General features: G+C 43.1%; 1 protein-coding gene and 1 non-coding gene across 2 annotated transcripts in view; both read right to left on the bottom strand.

The window, feature by feature from the left end:
- Positions 1 to 606: 606 nt before the first annotated feature.
- Positions 607 to 22,611, bottom strand: part of ARCN1 (archain 1) — a 30,543-nt gene continuing 8,538 nt past the window's right edge. The window contains exons 2-10 of the mRNA XM_003820039.5: positions 22,057 to 22,320; positions 20,194 to 20,373; positions 19,534 to 19,739; positions 18,904 to 19,068; positions 13,036 to 13,201; positions 10,683 to 10,830; positions 9,827 to 9,935; positions 5,615 to 5,819; positions 607 to 2,902 (exon numbers count right to left, since the gene is read on the bottom strand). Coding sequence (XP_003820087.3) covers positions 2,813 to 2,902; positions 5,615 to 5,819; positions 9,827 to 9,935; positions 10,683 to 10,830; positions 13,036 to 13,201; positions 18,904 to 19,068; positions 19,534 to 19,739; positions 20,194 to 20,373; positions 22,057 to 22,320 — 1,533 coding nt within the window. The 3' untranslated portion in view covers positions 607 to 2,812. The remainder of the gene's footprint in view (positions 2,903 to 5,614; positions 5,820 to 9,826; positions 9,936 to 10,682; positions 10,831 to 13,035; positions 13,202 to 18,903; positions 19,069 to 19,533; positions 19,740 to 20,193; positions 20,374 to 22,056; positions 22,321 to 22,611) is intronic.
- LOC112441214 (U6 spliceosomal RNA) lies at positions 9,432 to 9,537 on the bottom strand. The gene has a single exon (XR_003029162.3). It is a non-coding gene; the product is annotated as a U6 spliceosomal RNA (small nuclear RNA).

Genomic DNA, 22,611 nt, shown 5'->3' with positions numbered 1-22,611 from the left:
TCTCTACGAAAATACAAAAAAAATTAGCCCGGCATGATGGCGGGTGACTGTAATCCCAGCTACTCTGGAGGCTGAGGCAGGAGAATCGCTTGAAGCTGGGCGACGGTGGTTGCAGCGAGCTGAGATCGCACCACCACACTCCAACCTGGGCAGCTAAGCGAGACTCCATCTCAAAAAAAAAAAGTAAGCAGGTTTATCCGAGGGAATTATCAACAGTTCCCAAAAATTGTTCCCATTATCCCTCATCCCTGGATCACTTCTCATCACGGTCTAATGGGGAAGAGAAGACTCCAAGACTCCAAGATTAAAGATGAAGCCTGACTTTTTTGACTCTCCAACTGCTGTCTGACAAAATTAAGACTCCAATCCCCAAAAAGGCCAGAAGTAGCATCAAATTCAAAAGCTACACTGTCAGGAGTGCATGTATCAAATGTAGAAAAATACACAAGGAAGCACAATACATATAATATGGAAAAAGGCAATGAATACTCTCACAGATTACTTTCTCTTAAAAAAACATGTCATTAATTTTTAATGTTAGGTCCCATTACAGCATCCTCAATCAACAAGCAGACACCAAAGTGAGTCAAGAATCCAATAAACATCTCATTTTATAATGCACTTTATTTGATTAAAGAATTTGCCTTCTTTGTATACACTGGAATGTTATATTCCCTATGTATTTTACAGGGTTACAAAATGTCTCTCATTTTAAATATTACCCCAAAAGTAATCTCAGAAAAAAAAGGTTTTTTGAAATTAAACTTGACTTTTAAAAAATCATACGGACAAACAACTTTCAAACAAAACTGGATTAGTAGGATTTCTTGCCTGCTTAACTAACATGACAGACTTCTTGTCCCAGGCCCTTCTCAGAAAAACCTCATGTGGAAACCAAGCTAGAGATAAGAATTCTTCCCTGATGCAGTTAGGGGAAAGGGAAAGGCTAGAAACTTCTTTGGCAAGCAATTCCACACACAGCCATTTATGTGTGAGTGCTCTGCTTCAAGCACAGTACACTCTTTGCAGGGACGGCCAGATGTTCAGAGTGGGAGTGGTACTTTTCAACCAGCTAAAAGTGCAGAAGTCATCTAGTCATCTGCCTCTTCCCACTGCCAGTGCCTGCAGCCTTGCAGCAACTTTTAACCACCCCTATGGACTGGAATACTGAGTTAAAAGCCAAGGCTGAGCTGGCTGACGCTGTAGTCTCCATTGAAAAGGAAATGGATGAGATGGAACCGAGAAACCACCAGTACATGATGACACTCAAAAGACTTAGGGGGAAAGGGAAGGATTTCAGAGATGGGGACAGACAGACTGGTGGAAAATGTTGGGCTGACTGGAAGGAAATGGGGTATACATGAGTAATATGTACATATCGAAACAATCAGTTGCCTCCTGAAATGCAAAAAATCAAATGGTGAAATGGAGCCTCCTTGATAGTTTAGGGCCAACAGGATTGGCAAAGACTCCCTGAACCCACAGCCTTCAAAATCATAACCCCATTTCTGTAGAAAGGAGGGGACTGATGACAGAGAGTGCAGTCTGGAAGAGGGAGGTGGTGAAACTGAGGAATGTGAATGGATTACAGACTGTGGCCATTACGTTTTAGCTTAAGTACCCAAAATGTGGAGAACTGAAAATTTGGGTAGCAACAGCAGCAGACATGATTACATGTGGATGTGAAATCCCTAACTGGACAGACATAACCATTCTTTTAGACATCTTGAAGAGGGACTGTGCCATTTGAAAGGTGCTTCTCAGCTATCTTTAATATTGACACAAGTGGGATTCATGGTACTGTTCTAAACTGGAAGGACAGGCCCTGAAAGGAAAACAACTTGGCAAAGAGATGAAGGAATGAATTGATACGGGAAAAGAACAGAAGACATGCTTATCTTTTAACTTCTAGACCCCATACCCCTCAAATAGTTCACTTGAATAGTCCAAAAATCAAGAATGGGTTAGATATACTTGTTCCAGGAGTGCCAAATAAATATAATGCCTGTAAACAGATGATCCCAGTGCCTGACTGAATGTATAGAAAGAAAAACCTAAAGGTAAAGGGTATGAAAGATTAAAATTTTCTACAGAGAAAACTTTTTAAAAACAAACTAAGTATGAAATATAACTATATTTAGGGATTATATTTAGGGATTAAAATAAAGGAGCAGCTGGGCATGGTGGCTCATGCCTGTAATCCCAACACTTTGGGAGGCTGAGGTGGGCGGATTGCCTGAGCTCAGGAGTTTGCGACCAGCCTGGGCAACACGGTGAAACCCCGTCTCTACTAAAATACAAAAAATTAGCCAGGCGTGGTGGCGTCCACCTGTAGTCCCAGCTACTCGGAGGCTGAGGCAGGAGACTTGCTTGAACCCAGGAGGCGGAGGTTGCAGTGAGCTGAGATCATGCCATTGCATTCCAGCCTGGGTTACAAAGTGAGACTCCATCTCAAAAAATAATAATAATAATAATAAAAAAATAAAAATAAAGGAGCAACTTAGGTAAAGGTAGAGGAGGTATTTAACTGGGGGCATTCTCTGGAGAGCTTGCTTTCCTGCTGGCCAATACAATCTGCCAAAGAAAATTAGCAGCCTTTCCCTTTATGTTTGTGCCATTTCCTTATCAAAGAATGTCTCTGTGACACTGAAACATGGGGGTGAGTCGAGGGTCCTTGCGCTCAGAGAATCGTGCATTGTATCAGAAAAAAGGGTCTCCAATGGCTTGTAAATCTGGGAAAAACTCTTCAGCCATCGTTGGCATCTTCTTTATTAATCTGAAAATTTTCCTTTTCAGCTCCCTCTTCTTGGTATTACAGGATTTCATACTTATCCACTAGGAAAGTGGTCTCTGTGGAAAACCTGACGGGGCTGTTTCCATCTACCTGGGTCACTTTGGTAACCTAGGAAAATAAACAAAGAGTAAGGTAAAGCAGGAGGTTTGAGTCTCCACCATGTTGACTACATTCTCATTACAGAACATATCAATTTCCCTAAAAGCAGTATTAAAAGTAACTGTAAAATACTAGAAAAATGTTCAATTCACAACTGAAAGTCACAGCATCACTCTTCCCCACCAAAATGATTAAGCTGCTTTTCTTCTAGATGGAGAAAAGACAACTGTTGGGATGAGATGTTCCGTAGTATTAAGTAAAAGCTCCAAAATGAGTGGCCACAGCCCAGCCCTGCCCTGTATAACCTATGAAATTCATAGACATTCTATCAGGATGATATATTAACATTCTGACCCAAAAGGCAACGTTCTAGCTCTTCACATTACTCATTTGCTCTGCTCTCAAAGTCTCGTGTTAAAAGTCCCAGTAAGCTGCTCTATCATACTTATTTTTTAGGCATGGCTGGTCCAATGAGGTTTTTCCTTTTTAAATAAATAAATGTCCAGCTTAATTAATTACATGTAACAATGGTACCTATAACGGCACCAATACAACACTTGAACCACTGATTTGTATTTTCTAATGAAGTTTTGGGAGAGCAATTATAATGTCCTAATCTTTGAATAGCCCCAATAGGAAAATTTACCCATTTCTATCTAATGTCTTGAGTTCAATACAGTTGCTTCCAACACTGATGGGGTTATGTCACTAACTAACAGGATAGGGAGAGAGAACTGCTCTTTGGAATCATTCAAGGGAGGAAGCTGCAACTTTCTAAGCACTTACAGGGGAGACGGAGACCATATGGGAAGCTAAGGTAGGGCCAGAACAACAAGCAAGTCAAAAAGGGGAATATTAACAATATAAACTGGGTCCTAGTAATGCAAATTAAAAAACTGGAAGAACAACCAGACGTGGAAGCTCACTCCTGTAATCCCAGCACTTTGGGAAGCCGAGGTGGGCGGATCATCTGAGGTCAGGAGTTAGAGACCAGCCTGGCCAACATGGTGAAACCCCATCTCTACTAAAAATACAAAAAAAAATTAGCTGGGTGTGGCAGTACACGCCTGTAGTCCCAGCTACTTGGGAGGCTGAGGCAGGAGAATCACTTGAACCTGGGAGGCAGAGGCTGCAGTGAGCTGAGATCGCACTGCACTCCAGCCTTGGTGACAGAGCAAGACTCCGTCTCAAAACAACAACAACAATAAAAACTGGAAGAATGATAAGTTAAAAAATAATGATCCGGGCCAAGCGCGGTGACTCGCGCCTGTAATCCTAGCACTTTGGGAGGCCGAGGTGGCTGGATCACAAGGTCAAGAGTTTGAGACCAGCCTGGCCAACATGGTGAAATACCGTCTTTACTAAAAATACAAAAATCAGACAGGCGTGGTGGCGCATGCCCATAGTCCCAGCTACTCAGGAGGATGAGGCAGGAGAATCGCTTGAACCTGGGAGGCAGAGGTTGCAGTGAACCAACATCACGCCATTGCACTCCAGCCTGGGCAACAAGAGTGAAACTCCGTCTTAAAAAAAAAAAAAATCCGCCGGGCGCGGTAGCTCACGCCTGTAATCTCAGCACTTTGGGAGGCTGAGGTGGGCGGATCACCTGAGGTCAGGATTTCGACACCAGCCTGACCGATATGGTGAAACCCTGTCTCTACTAAAAATACAAAAATTAGCCAGGCATGGTGGCAGGCGCCTGTAGTCTCAGCTACTGGGGAGGCTGAGACAGGAGAATTGCTTGAACCCGGGAGGCAGAGGTTGCAGTGGGCCGAGATCATGCCACTGCACTCCAGCCTGGGCAACAGAGCAAGACTCCATCTCAGAAAAAAAGGAAAAAAATCCACTGGGCACTGTGGCTCACACTTGTAATCCCAGCACTTTGGGAGGCTGAGGCGGGTAGATCACCTGAGGTCGGGAGTTCGAGACCAGCCTGACCAACATGGAGAAACCCCGTCTCTACCAAATATACAAAAATTAGCCGGGCATGGTGGCACATTCCTGTATTTCCAGCTACTTGGGAGTCTGAGGCAAGAGAATTGTTTGAACCTGGGAGGCGGGGGTTGCGGTGAGCTGACAGCGCGCCATTGCACTCCAGCCTGGGTGAAAAGAGCGAAACTCCATCTCAAAAAAAAAAAAAAAATCCGAAGGAACAGCTCACACTTCTCCATTGCTTTGCCTACCTAAAGGACAGAGTTTGCAACAGAATTGGCTCATGATTATTTGTACTAATAAAGGGAGCTGTGACATAAATAACTCTCAAATAATTTCCATTTGTAATAGAATGGATTTTTTTTTTGTAGTAATTTTGTCTTCTAAATAAAACAATTTCATTCTTTGGGTATAAATCAAGTGACAGCAAGGCCTTAAAAAAACCATGTGTTGGGGTGTTTTGGCAAATCGACTTTAAAATATATAAGGTTAAAAAAAAAACAGGCAACTAAGTGTTTATGAATCTTGCATAATCCACAAGTACTTTTATCTGTATTAACATTCCATTTCTTTACTTTGTCTGATCTACAGAGGAAAACTGAGGTAAAGCAATAAAAGAATTTGACCACGATCATACAATGAATTAGAAAGGGAATTCCTGTAGGAGACATCAGTTTTTTTCTGAGCTTTATCTGACCACAAAAAGCCATGCTACCTGTCTGGCATCCTATACGTGTTCCTACTGTCCTACCACTTTCCCTATATATGTTCTCAACTAAAATGGAGTACCTGTATGTTACAGTAATTTTTCTTGGAGACAAAGGAAACTTGAACAGGGAAGAAGTCATTGGGCTGCCCAGCAATGCTAAACTCCAGGCTGCCACTCTTATTTTTGGCATCAATCACAGGCAGGCACCACTCCAGGGTATTTCGTCGACTGTCATGTCGATACTCCCCATCGATCTCACCGATAACAGGCGCGCCGACACCAGACCTGTTGTGAGAAACATTCTGGTCAAGGTAGCTGTTCAGAGCTAGAACTCCACCACGGAAAACCAACCCCAAATTTGATATATGATCCCCAAATTTTGCCTTCTAGGACTACAATTTCAGGGGAAAAAAAGGCTCCCTAATAACTTCAAGGATCAAACGATGAAGTCCTAGCACCTTGGGCTAAGAGTTTCACTCAATTCCCTCTGTAGATATAGTTAATATGCAAAAATAGGTATTTGGCAGATATGTCTATGGGCTGCTCCAACTTAAGGACTAGATCTGGGGACTGCGACCAACAGATGTGTTAAGATGGCTATGTTTCCAAAAACCCTGCACCAATAGGTTGCTGCCCTATAAATAAGGAATTTTAACATAATGTAGCACTCTTTGTAGGAGACAATGGGGAAACAAGCAGATTGATAATAGTGGGGGAAAACTCTAAACATCAATAGTGGAGATGAATGGAGGCCTTTGAGAGAATTTGTTTTCTTGTTCATTTGTTTTTTGAGACAGAGTCTTGCTCTGTCGCCAGGCTGGAGTACAGTGGCGTGATCTCAGCTCACTGCAATCTCCGCCTCCCCAGTTCAAGCGATTCTCCTGCCTCAGCCTCCCAAGTTGCTGGGACTACAGGCGTGTGCCGCCACGCCCAGCTAATTTTTGTATTTTTAGTAGAGGCGGGGTTTCACCATGCGGGCCAGGATGGTCTCAATCTCCTGACCCCGTGATCCACTTGCCTCGGCCTCCCAAAGTGCTGAGATTACAGGCATGAGCCACCGCACCCGGCCGAGAATTTGTTTTTAAAGATTTCGGAATGTTTCAAACTTATTGAAGTTGACACCAATGGGTTTATTTGATTTACAATCCAGTAAATGGACTTTTATTTGATAAGTGAAAGCACAATTACCCCTGGGGCAAAATGGAAACATGATGGGAGAAACAGATCCGTAGTTGTCCTTAATCTGCAAGAGAAGCAGGGCTAGTTAAGATTTACTCTGCACCCCTACACACGGCTGACAGGCAGTGTCACCTACTCCTACACATTCTAAATTTACCAGCTTTTAATTCACCAGTGACACTCAATGTTTATATTAGGGATAGGGTAAATAAGGGAGACAAAGTAAACTTTAAGGGTGGCATAAGACTATTAACTCTTCCCTATCAATTTCAGGGTCCTGGTTCTTTTATGTTCCTTCTCTGTGCCCTTGCTCTAATTCTGATTCTGATCTCTCCTAATTTGATCAGTTCTAGACAACGGGAGTAAAATGTTGTGTAAGGGTCTCTTCTGGAGACCATTGCAAAACTGAACTAGAATACAGGAAACCACCACAACCACAATTATAGGGTAGACAGGCCTCAAAATTGTGGCATTCTATAAATAGTCTAGTAAACTAAATCTTGACAAACAAAACTCTACCTGTCACCAACGCCCAAGTCCTACAACAGTTCAAGGCAGCCATCTATTGTTCTGAAGCAATAACCATACTGTAGAGGATAAGATGGTTACCCATTAAAGGGGATACTGGTAATAAAGTATATTTTTAAAATTGGAAACAAGAATGACTAAAACCAGACCTGATAATGTAAAGGCTTGAATTATCAAAAAGGGAAGAAAACTATGAATTAAATTAGTACTTTTTTTTCTTTTTGAGATGGAATCTCGCTCTGTCACCCAGGCTGGAGTGCAGTGGCGCGATCTCAGCTCACTGCAAGCTCCGCCTCCCGGCTTCACACCATTCTCCTGCCTCAGCCTCCGGAGTAGCTGGAACTACAGGCGCCCGCCACCAGGCCCAGCCAATTTTTTGTATTTTTAGTAGAGACGGGGTTTCACTGTGTTAGCCAGGATGGTCTCCATCTCCTGACCTCGTGATCCGCCCGCCTTGGCCTCCCAAAGTGCTGGGATTACAGGCGTGAGCCACTGCGCCTGGCAAATTAGTACCATTTTCTCTGCAGCCATAACTGAGCGACATAACAGTAAAGATACACTAAGAATACACTTACTGGTGCTCATAATTAAACATTGTGCTTAATCATGAGGGCTGATGGGTAGGTGAAAGGAGCTAGGATTTACTGTGAAGTAATAACTGCATGCTCACTGTAAATGTTACTAAAAAGATAAGGTAGAGACCATTTCCAGCTGATCCTAGATAGTGGGCCATTTAAGTGTACAACAAAAGCTTATTGGAACTCAACTTCTGGGGTTGACAAGACATTTTTGTTATCTTGATTATGGTGGTGGTTTCACAAGTGTAAACATGTCAAGATTATACAATTAAAATATGTGTAGTTTATTGTATATAAATTATGCTCCAAAAGGGCTGTTAGGAAATTTACTGTAACTAATGTAGACATCTTGTTCAACAAGAATCAACAGTTCCCTTGAACACACTCTCATCTTTAGTGAAAGTTTAGAGAGCACGTGAAAATGAAACATTCAGCCCGATAGACTCAATTTCTTTGAAACCTGCAAAATAGAAAGTTCGACTGACAAATGGCTCCTCCTTCTGGAAATCTTCATTACTACACAAACAAGCTGAGGACCAACATCTAAAAACAGCTCCAGGCCAGGTGCAGTGGCTCACGCCTGTAATCCCAGCACTTTGGGAAGCCAAGGCAGGTGGATCATTTTGAGGACAGGAGTTTGAGACCAGCCTGGCCAACATAGTGAAACCCCATCTCTATTAAAAATACAAAAATTAACTGGGCGTGGTGGCACACGCCTGTAATCCCAGCTACTTGGGAGGCTGAGGCATGAGAATCGCTTGAACCTGGGAGGTGGAGGTTGCAGTAAGCCAAGGTTGCACCACTGCACTGCAGCCTGGCTGACAGAGTGAGACTGTCTCAAAAAAATAAAAATAAAAATAGCCAGGTGCGGTGGCTCACGCCCATAATCCCAGCACTTTGGGAGGCCAAGGCGGGCAGATCACCTAAGGTCAGGAGTTTGAGACCAGCCTGGCCAACATGGTGAAACCCCGTCTCTACTTATAATACAAAAATTATCTGGGCATGATGGCACATGCCTGTAATCCCAGTTACTCGGGAGGCTGAGGCAGGAGAATCACTTGAACCTAGATGGTGGAGGTTGCAGTGAGCCGAGATCACATCATTGCACTCCAGCCTGGGCAACAAGAGCGAAACTCAGTCTCCAATAAAAATAAAAAAAATAAATAAATAAAAACAGCTCCAGATCTACAACTGGCTTGTTCAATTTGGTTTTAAAGTCAGTAAAATCCATCCCTTCCAAGTGCTCAATGTATTTCAACAAGTGTATGCAGTAAGCACCACCACAATCAAGTCACAGAGCAATTCTTGGCTGGGTGTGGTGGCTCACGCTTATAATCCCAGCACTTTGGGAGGCCGAGGCGGGCAGATCACTTGAGCTCAGGAGTTTGAGATCAGCCTGCACAACACAGCAAAACCCCGTCCCTACAAATAATACAAAAATTAGCCAAGCGTGGTGGTGTGCGCCTGTAGTCCCAGCTACTCGGGAGGGTGAGGCAGGAGGATAGCCTGAGCCTGGGAGGTGGAGGGTGCAGTGAGCTGAGATCGTGCCAGTGACCTCCAGTGACAGAGTGAGACTCTGTCTCAAAAAAACATTTCCTTGCTTTACTTATTTATAAATATGAAATGTTTCATAACTTACATGTCAGCCTTGCACAGGGGCCATGCTAATCTTCTCTGTATGGTTCCAATTTTAGTACCTGTGCTGCCAAAGCAAACACAAGTCCTAGAACATTCCTATCATTCCCAAAAGTTCCCTTGTGCCCCTCCGAAGTGAAGTACCTTCTTCTCTACCTCCTCATTTTTATTCAATAGTATTACCTTTTCCAGAAAGACAAAGAAGTGGAATCACATAACATGCAGCCTTTTGTATCTGGCTTCTTTCACAACTAGCTTTTTAAAGAAGTATCTTTGAATGGACAGTCAGGTCAGGTAGGTGCTGACTCCAAAATGAGTTCCAAAAGACCAGTTCTCTAAGTCCAACGTAGGGGACACAGGGACAGCACTTACGGGAGTGGGATGGTGATAACCACATCATTCAGTTCTAAATTATCTTCTTGTAGCTCATATTCTATGTTGACATCACAGCCATTTCCACTCTCCGAGGGCCAGCAATTAACTGAGGAGAAAGCAAAGCAGTCATACTAGAATATTAGAAAAAGATGGCTGGGTGCAGTGGCTCATGCCTGTAACCCCAGCGCTTTAGAGGACCAAGGTGGTAGGATCGAGGTGGGAGGATTGGTTGAGGCCATGAGTTCAAGACCAGCCTAGGCAACAAAGTGAGACTCCACCTATACCAAAAAAAGAAAAAAAAAAAAAAAAAAAAAAAAAGCCAGGCGTGGTGGCACTTCCCTGTTCTCCTAGCTACTCAGGAGGCTGAGGTGGGAGATCAGCTGAACCCAGGAGTTCAAGGTTGTAATGAGCCATGATCACACCACTGCACTCCAGCCTGGGTGACAGAGGGAGTTTGTGTCTTTTAAAAAAAGTTAGCTGGATGTGGTGGCATGTGCCTATAGTCCTAGTCCCAGCTACTAAAGAGGCTGAGGCAGGAGGATGGCTTGAGTCCAGGAGTTTGATGCTGCAGTGAGCTATGATTGCCCCACTGCACTCCAGCCTGGGCAACAGAAGAAGACCTTGTCTCTAAAACAATAACAACAACAAAACTACAATGGTTTCAAAATGAAAGCTATTAAAAATGAAAACTAATGATAAAAATATACAAAATGCAGCACCAGGTCCATTTCAAAAGAAAGTCATTTTGTCAGAAAGAACTTTGCTATGGCAATAAAAATAAAAGTGTACCAGCAAGGGCTATTTCTAGTTCTCAATGCAAACTAGCTTAGTGGGACTGGCCAGAGGCACTTACTTGTCAGTGGAATAAAAGATTCCTCTGTGGTTTGTAGTCTCCACTTTAGCACCCCTACGTCACTGTTGACTGGAAATGACTTCTCTGGATTCTTCAGGCCAATTAGAGACTCTGCAGTGAAAAGTTTTTTATCCACATTTGGATGGGTCTAGAATGAGAGGGAAAGGAAAACTCCTGAGGTTCAGACAGACGAGAAACAACCCCTCACTAGGCTTATATGGCCCACAATCTAAACATCCAAAATAGAGTACCTAACAAATTCCAATTCTTTTTCATTTTGAAGAAAGATTTCCCTTCTTCAAAGACTTATTTTAAAATGATTTAAGATATTTAAAAACTAGTAATTTAAAAAAAAAAAAGCTAATTTCAACTCTAAAAGCCATTACAGAACAAGTTTGCACCTGAAAAAGTTAAAAGACTATTAACCAAGTTCTTTCCAAAAATACTTCACAGGGAGCAGGTTCATGGTGGGGCCAGGTTTGCCAAGCAGAAGGCTCCAGTAAGACCCTGATCAGCTGCCTGGGTCAGACAGCAGTTCTGGCCTTAAATAAAGTAGCAGAAAAGGGCAAGCTCTGTGTAAAGTCTAGTTGCAATTTTGCCTAGAGACTTAAAGTTGTTAAAATCCAAGCCAATTAAGATAGTCTTATCTTTTTAAAAGAAATTGCTTTTGGGGAGGCTGAGGTGAGAGGGGCACTGAAGGTCAGGAGTTTGACATCAGCCTGGCCAACATGGCAAAACCCTATCTCTATTAAAAATACAAAAGTTAGCTGGGGCTGGACATGGTGGCGCACGCCTGTAATCCCACCTACTCGAGAGGCTGAGGCAGGAGAATGGCTTGAACCCGGGAGGCAGAGGTTGCGGTGAGCCGAGATCACACCATTGCACTCCAACCTGGGCAAGAAGAGTGAAACTCCGTCTCAAAAAATAATAAATAAATAAATAAATAAATAAATAAATAAATAGCTGGGTGTGGTGGTGCACACCTATAGTCCCAGCTACTATGGAGGCTGAAGAGGAAGCATTGCTTGAGCCTAGGAGGTTAAGGCTGCAGCGAGCCAAGGTTGTGCTGCTGCACTCCAGCCCGCATGACAGAGAGAGACTCTGTGCAAAAACAAAAAACAAAAACAAAAAAAAAACAAAAAAACAAGACAAAAACAAAAAAAACCCAGAAGGGCTGGGCATGGTGGCTCATGACTACAATCCCAACACTTTGGGGATGATGAGGTGGGCGAATCATGAGGTCAAGAGTTCGAGACCAGCTTGGCCAACATGGTGAAACCCCATCTTTACTAAAAATAAAAAAAATTAGCTGGGCATGGTGGCAGGTGCCTGTAATCCCAGCTACTCAGCAGGCTGAGGCAGGAGAACTGCTTCAACTGGGGAGGCGGAAGTTGCAGTGAACCAAGATCGTACCACAGCACTCCAGCTTGGGCAACAGAGAGAGACTCCATCTCAGGAAAACAAAACAAAACAAAACAAAACAGAAATCACTTTTGGATAGCACTTTACAAGCCAGCAAAAATGTCAAATAATATAAGCACTGCTTCCAAAAGACAATTCTGTGCTGACTACGGTGGGGAAAGTAGACAAAAACACTCTTCCGTAAAAAGGCTTTGTTCTTGTGACGAGATGTCAGCTAAATGAAATGAAATTACAAGAACACCTGTAACATAAAGCAGGGCTTATATATATCTATCCAATAGTTGGAACACACACACTTATATTGAAAGGATTTTATGTACTTTTCAAATACACCATTAGATACTGCCCTTCAGTTAACAAAACAAGCACTGGTAGTTTAATAGCAGAATGAGTAAATTTCGCATTGTGCCACCACGCCTGGCTAATTTTTTAAGTTTTTGTAGAGATAGAGTCTTGTTGCTCAGCCCTCATTGCTCAGGCTGTTCTTGAACTCCTGGGCTCAAGCGATCCTTCAGCCTCAGCCTCTCAGAGTGCTGGTATTATAGGCGTGAGCCACCACGCTTGGCCTAAAGCCTTTTTTTTTAAAAACTGTATTTCAAGCAAGATCCTAAGTGATTAATTTACTGTTTTCATAACAGCAAAAGACAAACACCTCCTTGTACTTTTTATTGGTGAGTATGAAGTCATTTATTAGATTTCGAAATGACCTTTTATTCAATTCCAATATTTAAAAGTCATCCTTACACAGCTGCTTTACTCACTCTCAGGTAGCTACTGTATGCAATATATTAACTTCTTTCCTATGCGTTTAGAGTGATGCTAGTTATATAACTTAAATAATTTTCTGTGGTTCATATTGGGAACTCTAGTTGAGAAAGACTATAATAGGTAGACAAAGTGTTAATATTCCCTATCAAAAGCTTCTACACACCTGTAGCTGCACCCCTTTCTTATCTTCATTTTCCACATGAAGACGAATTCGGCCATACTTGTCATCTGAGATCCTAAGCATGATCATGCCATGCAACTCCATATTCTGTAATCCTCCGTCTCGTCCACAGGTTAATGTTATCTTTTCTTCAATCTTCATATGTACACTATAAAGAGAAAGTAATACATTTGTTCAGAAAGGTAGAAACCAATGGCCGGGCGTGGTGGCTCATGCCTATAACCCCAGCACTTTGGGAGGCCAAGGCGGGCAGATCACCTGAGGTGGGGAGTTCGAGACCAGCCTGACCAACATGGAGAAACCCCGTCTCTACTAAAAATACAAAATTAGCCAGGCGTGGTGGTGCATGCCTGTAGTCCCAGCTACTTGGGAGGCTGAGGCAGGAGAATCGCTTGAACCACGAGGCAGAGGCTGTGGTGAGCCGAGATTGTCCCACTGCACTCCAGCCTGGGCAACAAGAGTGAAACTCTGTCTCAAAAAATAAAAAAGAAAAGAAAAAAGAAAGGTAGAAATCAGAACTCCCTTTCTCCAAGGTCTAATGATTAGCCATCAACAACGTTTTTTTAAAGGTACTACTGCTATAGCTATCAACATTTAAAAGGCGATACCCTTTGATACAGCAATTCTTCAACAGACTCTATCCTACAGATAAATTCTCACCTGTGCAAAACAATCTGCTAAGTTATTCACTGAAGAATTGTTTGTAATGGCAAAAGTTTAGAAACAAATGTCTGCCAATAGGGGGCTGCTCAAATAAAGGCATATTCACGGGCGTGGTGGCTCACGCCTGTAATCCCAGCACTTTGGGAGGCCAAGGCGGGTAGATCACGAGGTCAGAAGATCGAGACCATCCTGGCTAACATGGTGAAACCCCACCTCTACTAAAAATACAAAAACAAAATTAGCCGGGTGTGGTGACGGGCGCCTACTCAGGAGGCTGAGGTGGGAGAATGACGTGAACTCAGGAGGCGGAGCTTGCAGTGAGCCGAGATGGTGCCACTGCACTCCAGCCTGGGCAACAGAGTGAGACTCTGTCTCAAAAAAAATAAAAAATAAAAAATAAAGGCATATCCACCCGAATGAATAGTAGGCAATGGTGAGAAAACAAACAATTGAAAAAACTTTCTATTTGTAAGTATTTTCAAGCTTAAAAAAATTAAAATTATACAAGGAAGACATATATACCCTTTTCCAGATTCACCTATTGTTAACATTTACCTCATTTGTTTTATAATTTGCACTTGTGTTTCTCTCTCTCTAAACATTATATATGTATGTTATACATTTGATTTTTTTTCCCTGAACCATTAAGAAGCAGATTATATACAACACGGCACTTTACCCCTAAATACTTCAGTGCTTATTTTATAAGATTAGGGATATTCTCTTACATAATCAATCACAGTACCATTATTAACTTCACAAATTTACACTGATAGTTTTTTTAGCTTTTTGTTGTTGTTGTTGTTGTTTTGAGATGGAGTTTCACTCTTCTTGCCCAGGCTGGAGTGCAATGGTGTGATCTCGGCTCACTGCAACCTCTGCCTCCCGGGTTCAAGTGATTCTCCTGTCTCAGCCTCCTGCGTAGCTGGGATTTCAGGCACCTGCCACCACGCCCGGTTCATTTCTGTATTTTTACTAGAGTCAGAGTTTTACCATGCTGGCCAGGCTGGTCTTGAACTCCTGACCTCAGGTGATCTGCCTGCCTCAGCCTCCCGAAGTGTTGGGATTACAGGCGTGAGCCACCGCACCCAGCCTGTTGTTGTTGTTTAAGAGACAGATCTTGCTATGTTGCCCAGGCTGGAGTGCAGTGGCTATTCAGAGACACAATCATAGTTCACTATAACCTTGAACTCCTGGTCTCAAGTGATCCTCCTGCCTCAGCCTCCTGAGTAGCAAGGACTACAGCCATGTGCCATCATGCCAGGCTAACAATGATACAATAATTGTATCCGATCTATCAACCATATGTCAATTTCGTCAGTTGACCTAATAATATTTTTAATAGTAGTTGTGATATTATGATATACATACATACTGGTTTTCATCCATGGTTCCTGGCTCATAACTCCCATATCCCTTATTATACATAATGTTGGGGCACTTTAGGCCTCAGGAGCAGCCCTTAGAAAAAAGAATCTCTCTTTGACCTTCTCCTGCCCTCCTTTCACCAGCCCAAGGCAGGATCTCCAAAAGGGGTCCTGCACCATATCCTGGAGGAAGATTAATGCTGCACAGAGAGGCCAAGAATTTGGACAGGCCTTGCTGTGTTTCCCCACTCAGCCTATCAGTATTAGGTCATACCCTTTGCCCAGTCACATTTCTGCATGCCTGTCAATCATGCCTATCCAATGAAGTCTCCATAAAAGGCTCAAGAGGACAGGATCTGGGAAGCTTCTGGACAGCTGAACACATGGAGGCTTACAGGAAGATGAACAAGGTCTCATCTATTTTCCAGGAGGGTGGTGTACCCCAGCTCCCTGGGGACAGAAGCTCCTGCGCTCAAGACCCTCCCAGACCTTGCCCTATGTATCTCTTCATCTGGCTGCTTATTTGCATCCTTTAAAATGTCCTCTGTAACAAACTGATAAATGTCAAGTAAGTTTCCCTGAGTTCTGTGAGGTACTCTAGCAGATTAATTGAACCCCCCAGAGGGGGTCGTGGGAGGCCAAACTTGAGGTCAGTAAGAAGTTCTGAAAGTCTGGACTTATAACTGGTGGGAAGGAAGAATCAGTCTTGGGGGACTGAACTCTCAACCTGTAGAATCTGAGGCTATTCCCAGGTAGATAGCATCAGAATTGAATTGAATTGGAGGACACCAGCTAGGTGTGACCGCTTGATGTGTGCGGAAAAATCTAAACACACTTGATCACAGAAGTCTTCTGTGTTCATTGTTGCTGTTGAATGAGAAAATAGAAAAAACAAACAGTTTGAGTTGTTTTTTCTACACTACATTAGTAGAGGATCCAGTCTAGGGTAAGGTATTGCGCATTTAGATGTCATATCTCTGCAGTTTCAAATAAGGAGATTCTTATCTCCAAAATAATTAAATGAAAAATGCAATTGGAAGATGTGTCTAGTTTTACTGCTTTGCATAAAAGGGGGAAAAATAGACACACTGTATACATGTTTTTTATTCATCTGTATATCACAGACCATCCCCCTTAGAAGGATACACAAAAAACTCTGTTAATACTAGTTGTCTCCAAAATGAGAAACTGGCATGGCTGAGTGAGAGGAAGACTTCTGACTTAACAACTTTTGAATTTTGTACTATATGAATGTATAATCCAATTTTTAAAAGATTAAAAACTGCTGCTGCTAGAGGCAAGTATTAAGTACAATCTATTCATATTCAGTAATAGATATATGTTTGGCTGGATGAACTACAGAGGCTACAAAAAATATTTTGTTATCCTACCATGTTCTTTGTTCCAACCTCTTAGGTCTTCCTAGAAACAAAGGCATCAGGGTCAAGACCATAAAGGAGTGCATCTTAAGACAATGCATGGTACCATTTTACCTTCACAAAAGTTTGCTCTGTGCTCAAGAGGCAATTTATCATTTAGAAAAAAAGAGTGTCTCAAATTCTCTTTAATATGTGATGATCTCCAACATTTTTTTTTTTTTTTTTTTTTTTGGAGATAGAGTCTCACTCTGTCGCCCAGGCTGGAGTGCAGTGGCACCATCTTGGCTCACTGCAACCTCTGCTTCCCAGGTTCAAGCAATTCTCCTGCCTCAGCCTCCTGAGTAGCTGGGACTACAGGTGTGTGCCACCACGCCCATCTAATTTTTTGTATTTTAGTGGAGAAGGGGTTAATTTTTTGTATTTTAGTGGAGATGGAGTTTCACCATGTTGCCCAGGGTGGTCTGGAACTCCTGAGCTCAGGCAATCCGCCCACCTCAGCCTCCCAAAGTGCTAAGATTACAGGTGTGGGCCACTGCACTCAGGAATATCTTTTTAAAACTGTGAAGCCTCTGTCTCACTCAAAGCAACCACTAGGAAGAGCACAGCGGCTTTAATGAATCAAGAAATTTATCCCAATGTAACCCTGTTCATTTCATACAGAACAGGGCATATAAAGAGTAAATACTTGGCTGGGCACCGTGGCTCACGCCTATAATCCAAGCACTTTTGGGAGGCAGAGGCAGGCAGATCACTTGAGGTCAGGAGTTCGAGACCCACCTGGCCAACACGGCAAAACTCTGTCTCTACTAAAAATAAGAAAATTAGCCGGGTGCGATGGCATGCGCCTGTAATCCCAGCCACTTGGGAGGCTGAGGCAGGAGAATTGCTTGACCCCGGGAGGTGGAGGTTGCAAGATCGTGCCATTGCACTCCAGTCTGGGAGACAGAGCAAGACTCTGTCAAGAAAGAAAGAAAGGAAGAAAGAAAGGAAAGAAGAAAGAAAAAGAGTAAATACTCCTCTTTTATGCACACCTGATAAAGGTATCCTCCTGGTATTATCTTTCACTTAACCTCAAAACCATCAGCAACAGTAGAAGGTCTGGCTTCAAGACGAGAAATCTGAGTCACGAATATGTGAACTTGATAACTACCACTTAAAAATGTCACCAACCAGTACCACAGCCCTGAGATAAGAGATGAATCAAAATATTCCATACTGGCTTCAAATATTTAAACTGCAAAAGATGGCTGGGCATGGTGGCTGACGCCTGTAATCCCAGTACTTTGTGAGGCCGAGGCAGGCAGATTGCTTGAGTCCAGGAGTTCGAGACCAGCCTGGGCAACAAGGCAAAACCCCATCTCTACCAAAATACAGAAATTAGCCCGGCGTGGTGGTGCATGCCTGTAGTCCCAGCTACTTGGGAGGCTGAGGTGGGAGAATCACTTGAACCTGGGAGGCAGAGGTTGCAACAAGCTGAGATTGCACCACTGTACTCCAGCCTGGGTGACAGAGTGAAACCCCATCTCAAAAAAATAAATAAATAAAATAAAAATGCAAAATATATTAATTTGCTATTAAAGATATCTACAAGTTTTGGATTAAAGATTGGTTCTACTTAGAGTTTAATTAGAAAAAGTCATGCCAAAATACAGTGTGGGGTCACCATAGCTCTAGTCCCCTAATTCAAGTGCATTCTAAGAGATAAGCTACATACCAGGTGTGACTACAAGTAACTTTAATTTAGCTGTAAAAGGAAAGTTCTAAACTTCATAGAAAATAGGTGGCTGAGGGCCCCCAATCATGGTTTAAGGAAAAAGGAAAAGGTCAGGTGCAGCAACGCATGCCTGTATCCCAGTTACATGGGAGGCTGAGGTAGGAAGATTAACTGAGCTCAGGAGTTGGAGGCCAGCCTAGAAAACATAGTAAGACCCTGTCTCAAAAAAATAAAACAAAACAACAGCCGGGCGTGGTGGCTCACGCCTGTAATCCCAGCACTTCGGGAGGCTGAGACAGGCGGATCACAAGGTCAGGAGATCGAGACCATTCTGGCTAACACGGCGAAACCCCATCTCTACTAAAAATACAAAAAAATTAGCCGGGCGTAGGGGCGGGCGCCTGTGGTCCCAGCTACTCGGGAGGCTGAGGCAGGAGAATGGTGTGAACCTGGGAGGGAGAGCTTGCAGCGAGCCGAGATCACACCACTGTACTCCAGCCTGGGTGACAGAGTGAGACTCCGTCTCAAAAAAAAAAAAAAGTAAATAAAAGAAAACAAAACCAAAAACGATCTTATGTTAATATGTAGAATCTGCTCTGAATAAATCTTTTAAATCAGGAACGATTAAAAGACAGAGAAAGAATTTATAGCACACTGAAATAAGATTTTTAAAAAATTATGTGGACTGTATTCAAAGCTTGAATTCTTACTCAAAGTTCCTACTTACCTTTCCATATTAATGGGTGGAGCATGCATTTTGGTTGCTTCAGAAGTACGCTTGCCCACACTAGAGGACATGATGGTTTCACCTTCAGATTTTAATTTGTCCACAAAGTTATCTACTTCCTTTCCTTTGGCTCCAAGTTTTAAAGCCTTGCTGGGGCCTGAAGGCCTAAGTGGAAGAATTTGAAATTCATTACCCAAAGGTTTATTTTTACAAGCACACATGATCTGATGAAAATTTTGTATCTCCCATCCAGAGAAATACACCTGTGCACAAAATTTTGTATATAATTTTGGGTAATTCACAGATTTCCCCTAAAATCAATCACTGAACATCAAGATTAAAAATCTACATTCCATAAAGCATTAAATAGCCCTTTCCTCCCCATGATAAGGCAACTCTCATAGGAAACTGAGGTCATGACATAATTTATAACTCTCTTTTATACAAAAGGAAAAACACCATATTCAGATTTCTTCTTTATCCTCATATTTTATGTGGCCAAATGTAACATCATATCTTACTTCATCAAGTCCTTCTTTATTTACAGCTTTCCAAGAAATCAGATTATGACTTCAAAGATAGACACATATACACCCTTCACCTGGTATTCTAAAGTACACTGGATTATACCTGGCTGGTGCAGGTGCCACTTTTGGTTTATCAGTTTCAATGATGGTCTCTGTGATCATGGCAGCTGTGCTGCCTCCAGATACTGCAGAGCTGCCAAATCCGCCAAATCCTGGTGCTTTTTTGCCCTGTCTCTCTGCATCTCTTCGGGCCTGTTGTAATTCCTTTGCTTTACGACGCATCTCAGCCTTAGCTTCACGTTCTTGAGTCTACAGAAAAAGACATACATTAATGTAGCTTTTTTTTGGGGGGGGTTTTTTGAGACAGGGTCTCACTCTGTGACCCAGGCTGGAGTGCAAGTGGCACGATCACAGCTCACTGCAGCCTCAACTTCCTGGGCTCAAGTGATCCTCCCATCTCAGCCTCCCAAGTAGCTGGGACCCACATGCACGTGCTACCATGCTTGGCTAATTTTTTTTTTACTTTTTATAGAGACAGGGTCTCACTACACTGTCCAGGCTGGTCTTGAACTCCTGGACTCAAGTGATACTCCCACTTCCGCCTCCCAAAGTGCTGAGATTATAGACATGAGCCACTGTGCCTAGCCTGGACATAGCTTTGAATACAGTCTACATTAGTAAGTAAAAATAGGAAAATGAGATTAGTGAAGCCTAAGAGAAAGACATACGTATAACAGGTAGTCCCAGAGAAGATCCTATTTACCTCTCTGACGGCTCTGAACACCTTCTCCTCATGAGAATCCATTTCTGTGAAGGTTCTGATCTGTGCCAAGTTAACATTCTCCCGGTATCCCAGTGCGACAATTTCATCAAAAGCAAAAATCAAATCAAAACAGTGCTCAGATATTTCATTCTCTTCTAAGGCTCGGCAATATTCAGGGATCTAAGCGTGGACACCAATAAAAAAGAAAGATTTAGAATTTATCAGCAGCTATATTTCCAAGTCTTATCCTTTAGAGTACATAAATTTCAATAACCTAAATCCCTTTATTAGCTACTTCTAGTCTTTATTTTATTTTTTGAGACAGAGTCTCGCTCTGTTGCCCACGCTGGAGTGCAGTGGTGCCATCTCGGCTCACTGCAACCTCCATCTCCCGGGTTTAAGTGATTCTCCTGCCTCAGCTTCCGGAGTAGCTGGGACTACAGGTGTGTACCACCATGCCCAGCTAATTTTTGTATTTTTAGTAGAGACGGGGTTTCACCATGTTGGCCAGGCTGGTGTTGAACTCCTGACCTCAGGTGATCCGCTTGCCTCGGTCTCCCAAACTGCTGGGATTACAGGCATGAGCCACTGCACCCAGCCTAACTCCCTGATTTTTTTTTTTTTTTTTTTAAGACAAAGTCTAACTCTGTCACCCGGTCTGGAGTGCAGTGGCATGATCTCGGCTCACTGCAACCCCCACCTCCTGGGTTCACGCAATTCTCATGCCTCAGCCTCCTGAGTAGTAGGATTATGGGTGCCCGCCACCATGCCCAGCTAATTTTTTTGTATTTTGAGTAGAGACGAGGTTTCACCACGTTGGTCAGGCTGGTCTCAAACTTCTGACCTCAGGTGATCCACCCGCTTCAGCCTCCCAAAGTGCTGGGATTACAAGCGTGAGCCACCACGCCCAAGACCCTGATTCTTACAGCCGGGTGCAGCGGCTCATGCCTGTAATCCCAGCACTTCGGGATGCCAAGATAGGCAGATCACCTGAGGTCAGGAGTTCGAGACCAGCCTGGCCAACATGGTGAAACCCCGTACAAAAATTAGCCAGGCATGGCGATGCACATCTGTAATCTCAACTACTCGGGAGGCTGAGGCCAGAAAATTGCTTGAACCTGGGAGGCGGAGGTTGCAGTGAGCCGAGATTGCACCATTGCACCACTGCACTCCAGCCTGGGCAAGAGCGAGACTCCGTCTTTAAAAAAAAAAGAATCAGGGTCTTGCTGTGTTGCCCACACTAAAGTATAATGCCTGTGCACTTGAACTCCTGGCCTCAAGCAATCCTTCTGCCTCAGCCTCCTGAGTAGCTTGGACTACAGGCACATGCTACCGCACCTGGCCTTAGCCTTCATTTTAAGCAAGACTTTGGCATAAAGTCTTAGAAGGTGTGTGTGTCTGTCTGTCTGTCTGTCTGTCTCTGGATCAGTAAGTCTTACCTAAGTCTTCATTTTAAGCAAGACTTTGGCATAAAGTCTTAGAAGAGGGGTGTGTGTGTGTGTGTGTGTGTGTGTGTGTGCGTGCGTGCGTGTGTGTGTGTGTCTCTGGATCAGTAAGTCTTACCTAAAAAACATTACCTAAAAAGCATAGCCAAACAAGTGTCAGAACTAGAACGGCAGATTAGAACAACTGCTTAAGAACTGGGAAATGAAACAGTAGTTCCCATATTCTTTTGAGACATCTATAGTCTAAGAGGACACCCAATAAATGTCTGCCGAATAAACAAGGTGCTGCAGCAATAAGTCGCTGGGGTGGGGAGTAGGAGCCTGCAAACTGGTTAGCATCAGCTGCTTTGGAGGAAAAACTGTTTCACATAAAATGTAAAACAAAAAGTGGAACCCAGTATTATAGCAGTACTCTTACCACTCTTGAGAAGAGCCTTAGGGTCTCCAAATCTTCTAAAATGTTGCTGTTTTTGGTAGTGATCAGTACCATATACAGTTTCTCCATAGGCTGGTAGACATATCTTACACTCTCTGTTTCAACAAACGTATGTTGTTTTCCAGTGTTCATGAGCTTTGGAAAAGCTGCTAATAAGCCCTCAATCCGAGTTCGGGTCATTTCCACAAACTGTCGAGAAACAATAGCCTTTCCTGCTTTTGTGCAGACCGCTGCTGCCAACAGCACCTGCCAGGAACATATGCATAAGTAAGTACTAATTAATTATTTCTTCACATCTGTTTTCTCAACGTCTCAGGAAATGTTCCATAGAATGACATATTTATTTAGTGACATGACTAGTAGTAGTATTATTTTTAAGACAGGGTCTCACTCTGTCACCCATGCCGGAGTGCAATGGCAAGACCACAGCTCACTACAACCTCAAACTCCTGGGCTCAAGAAATCCTGAGTGGCTGGGACTACAAGTGTGTGCCACCAAGCCTCGCTAATTTTTAAAAAGCTTTTAGTAGAGACAGT

Source organism: Pan paniscus, chromosome 9, assembly GCF_029289425.2.
Source record: "Pan paniscus chromosome 9, NHGRI_mPanPan1-v2.0_pri, whole genome shotgun sequence".
Taxonomy (NCBI): Eukaryota; Metazoa; Chordata; class Mammalia; order Primates; family Hominidae; genus Pan; species Pan paniscus.
The sequence above is the reverse complement of the archived record's forward strand: the minus strand, read 5'-3'. Positions and strand labels throughout refer to the sequence as shown.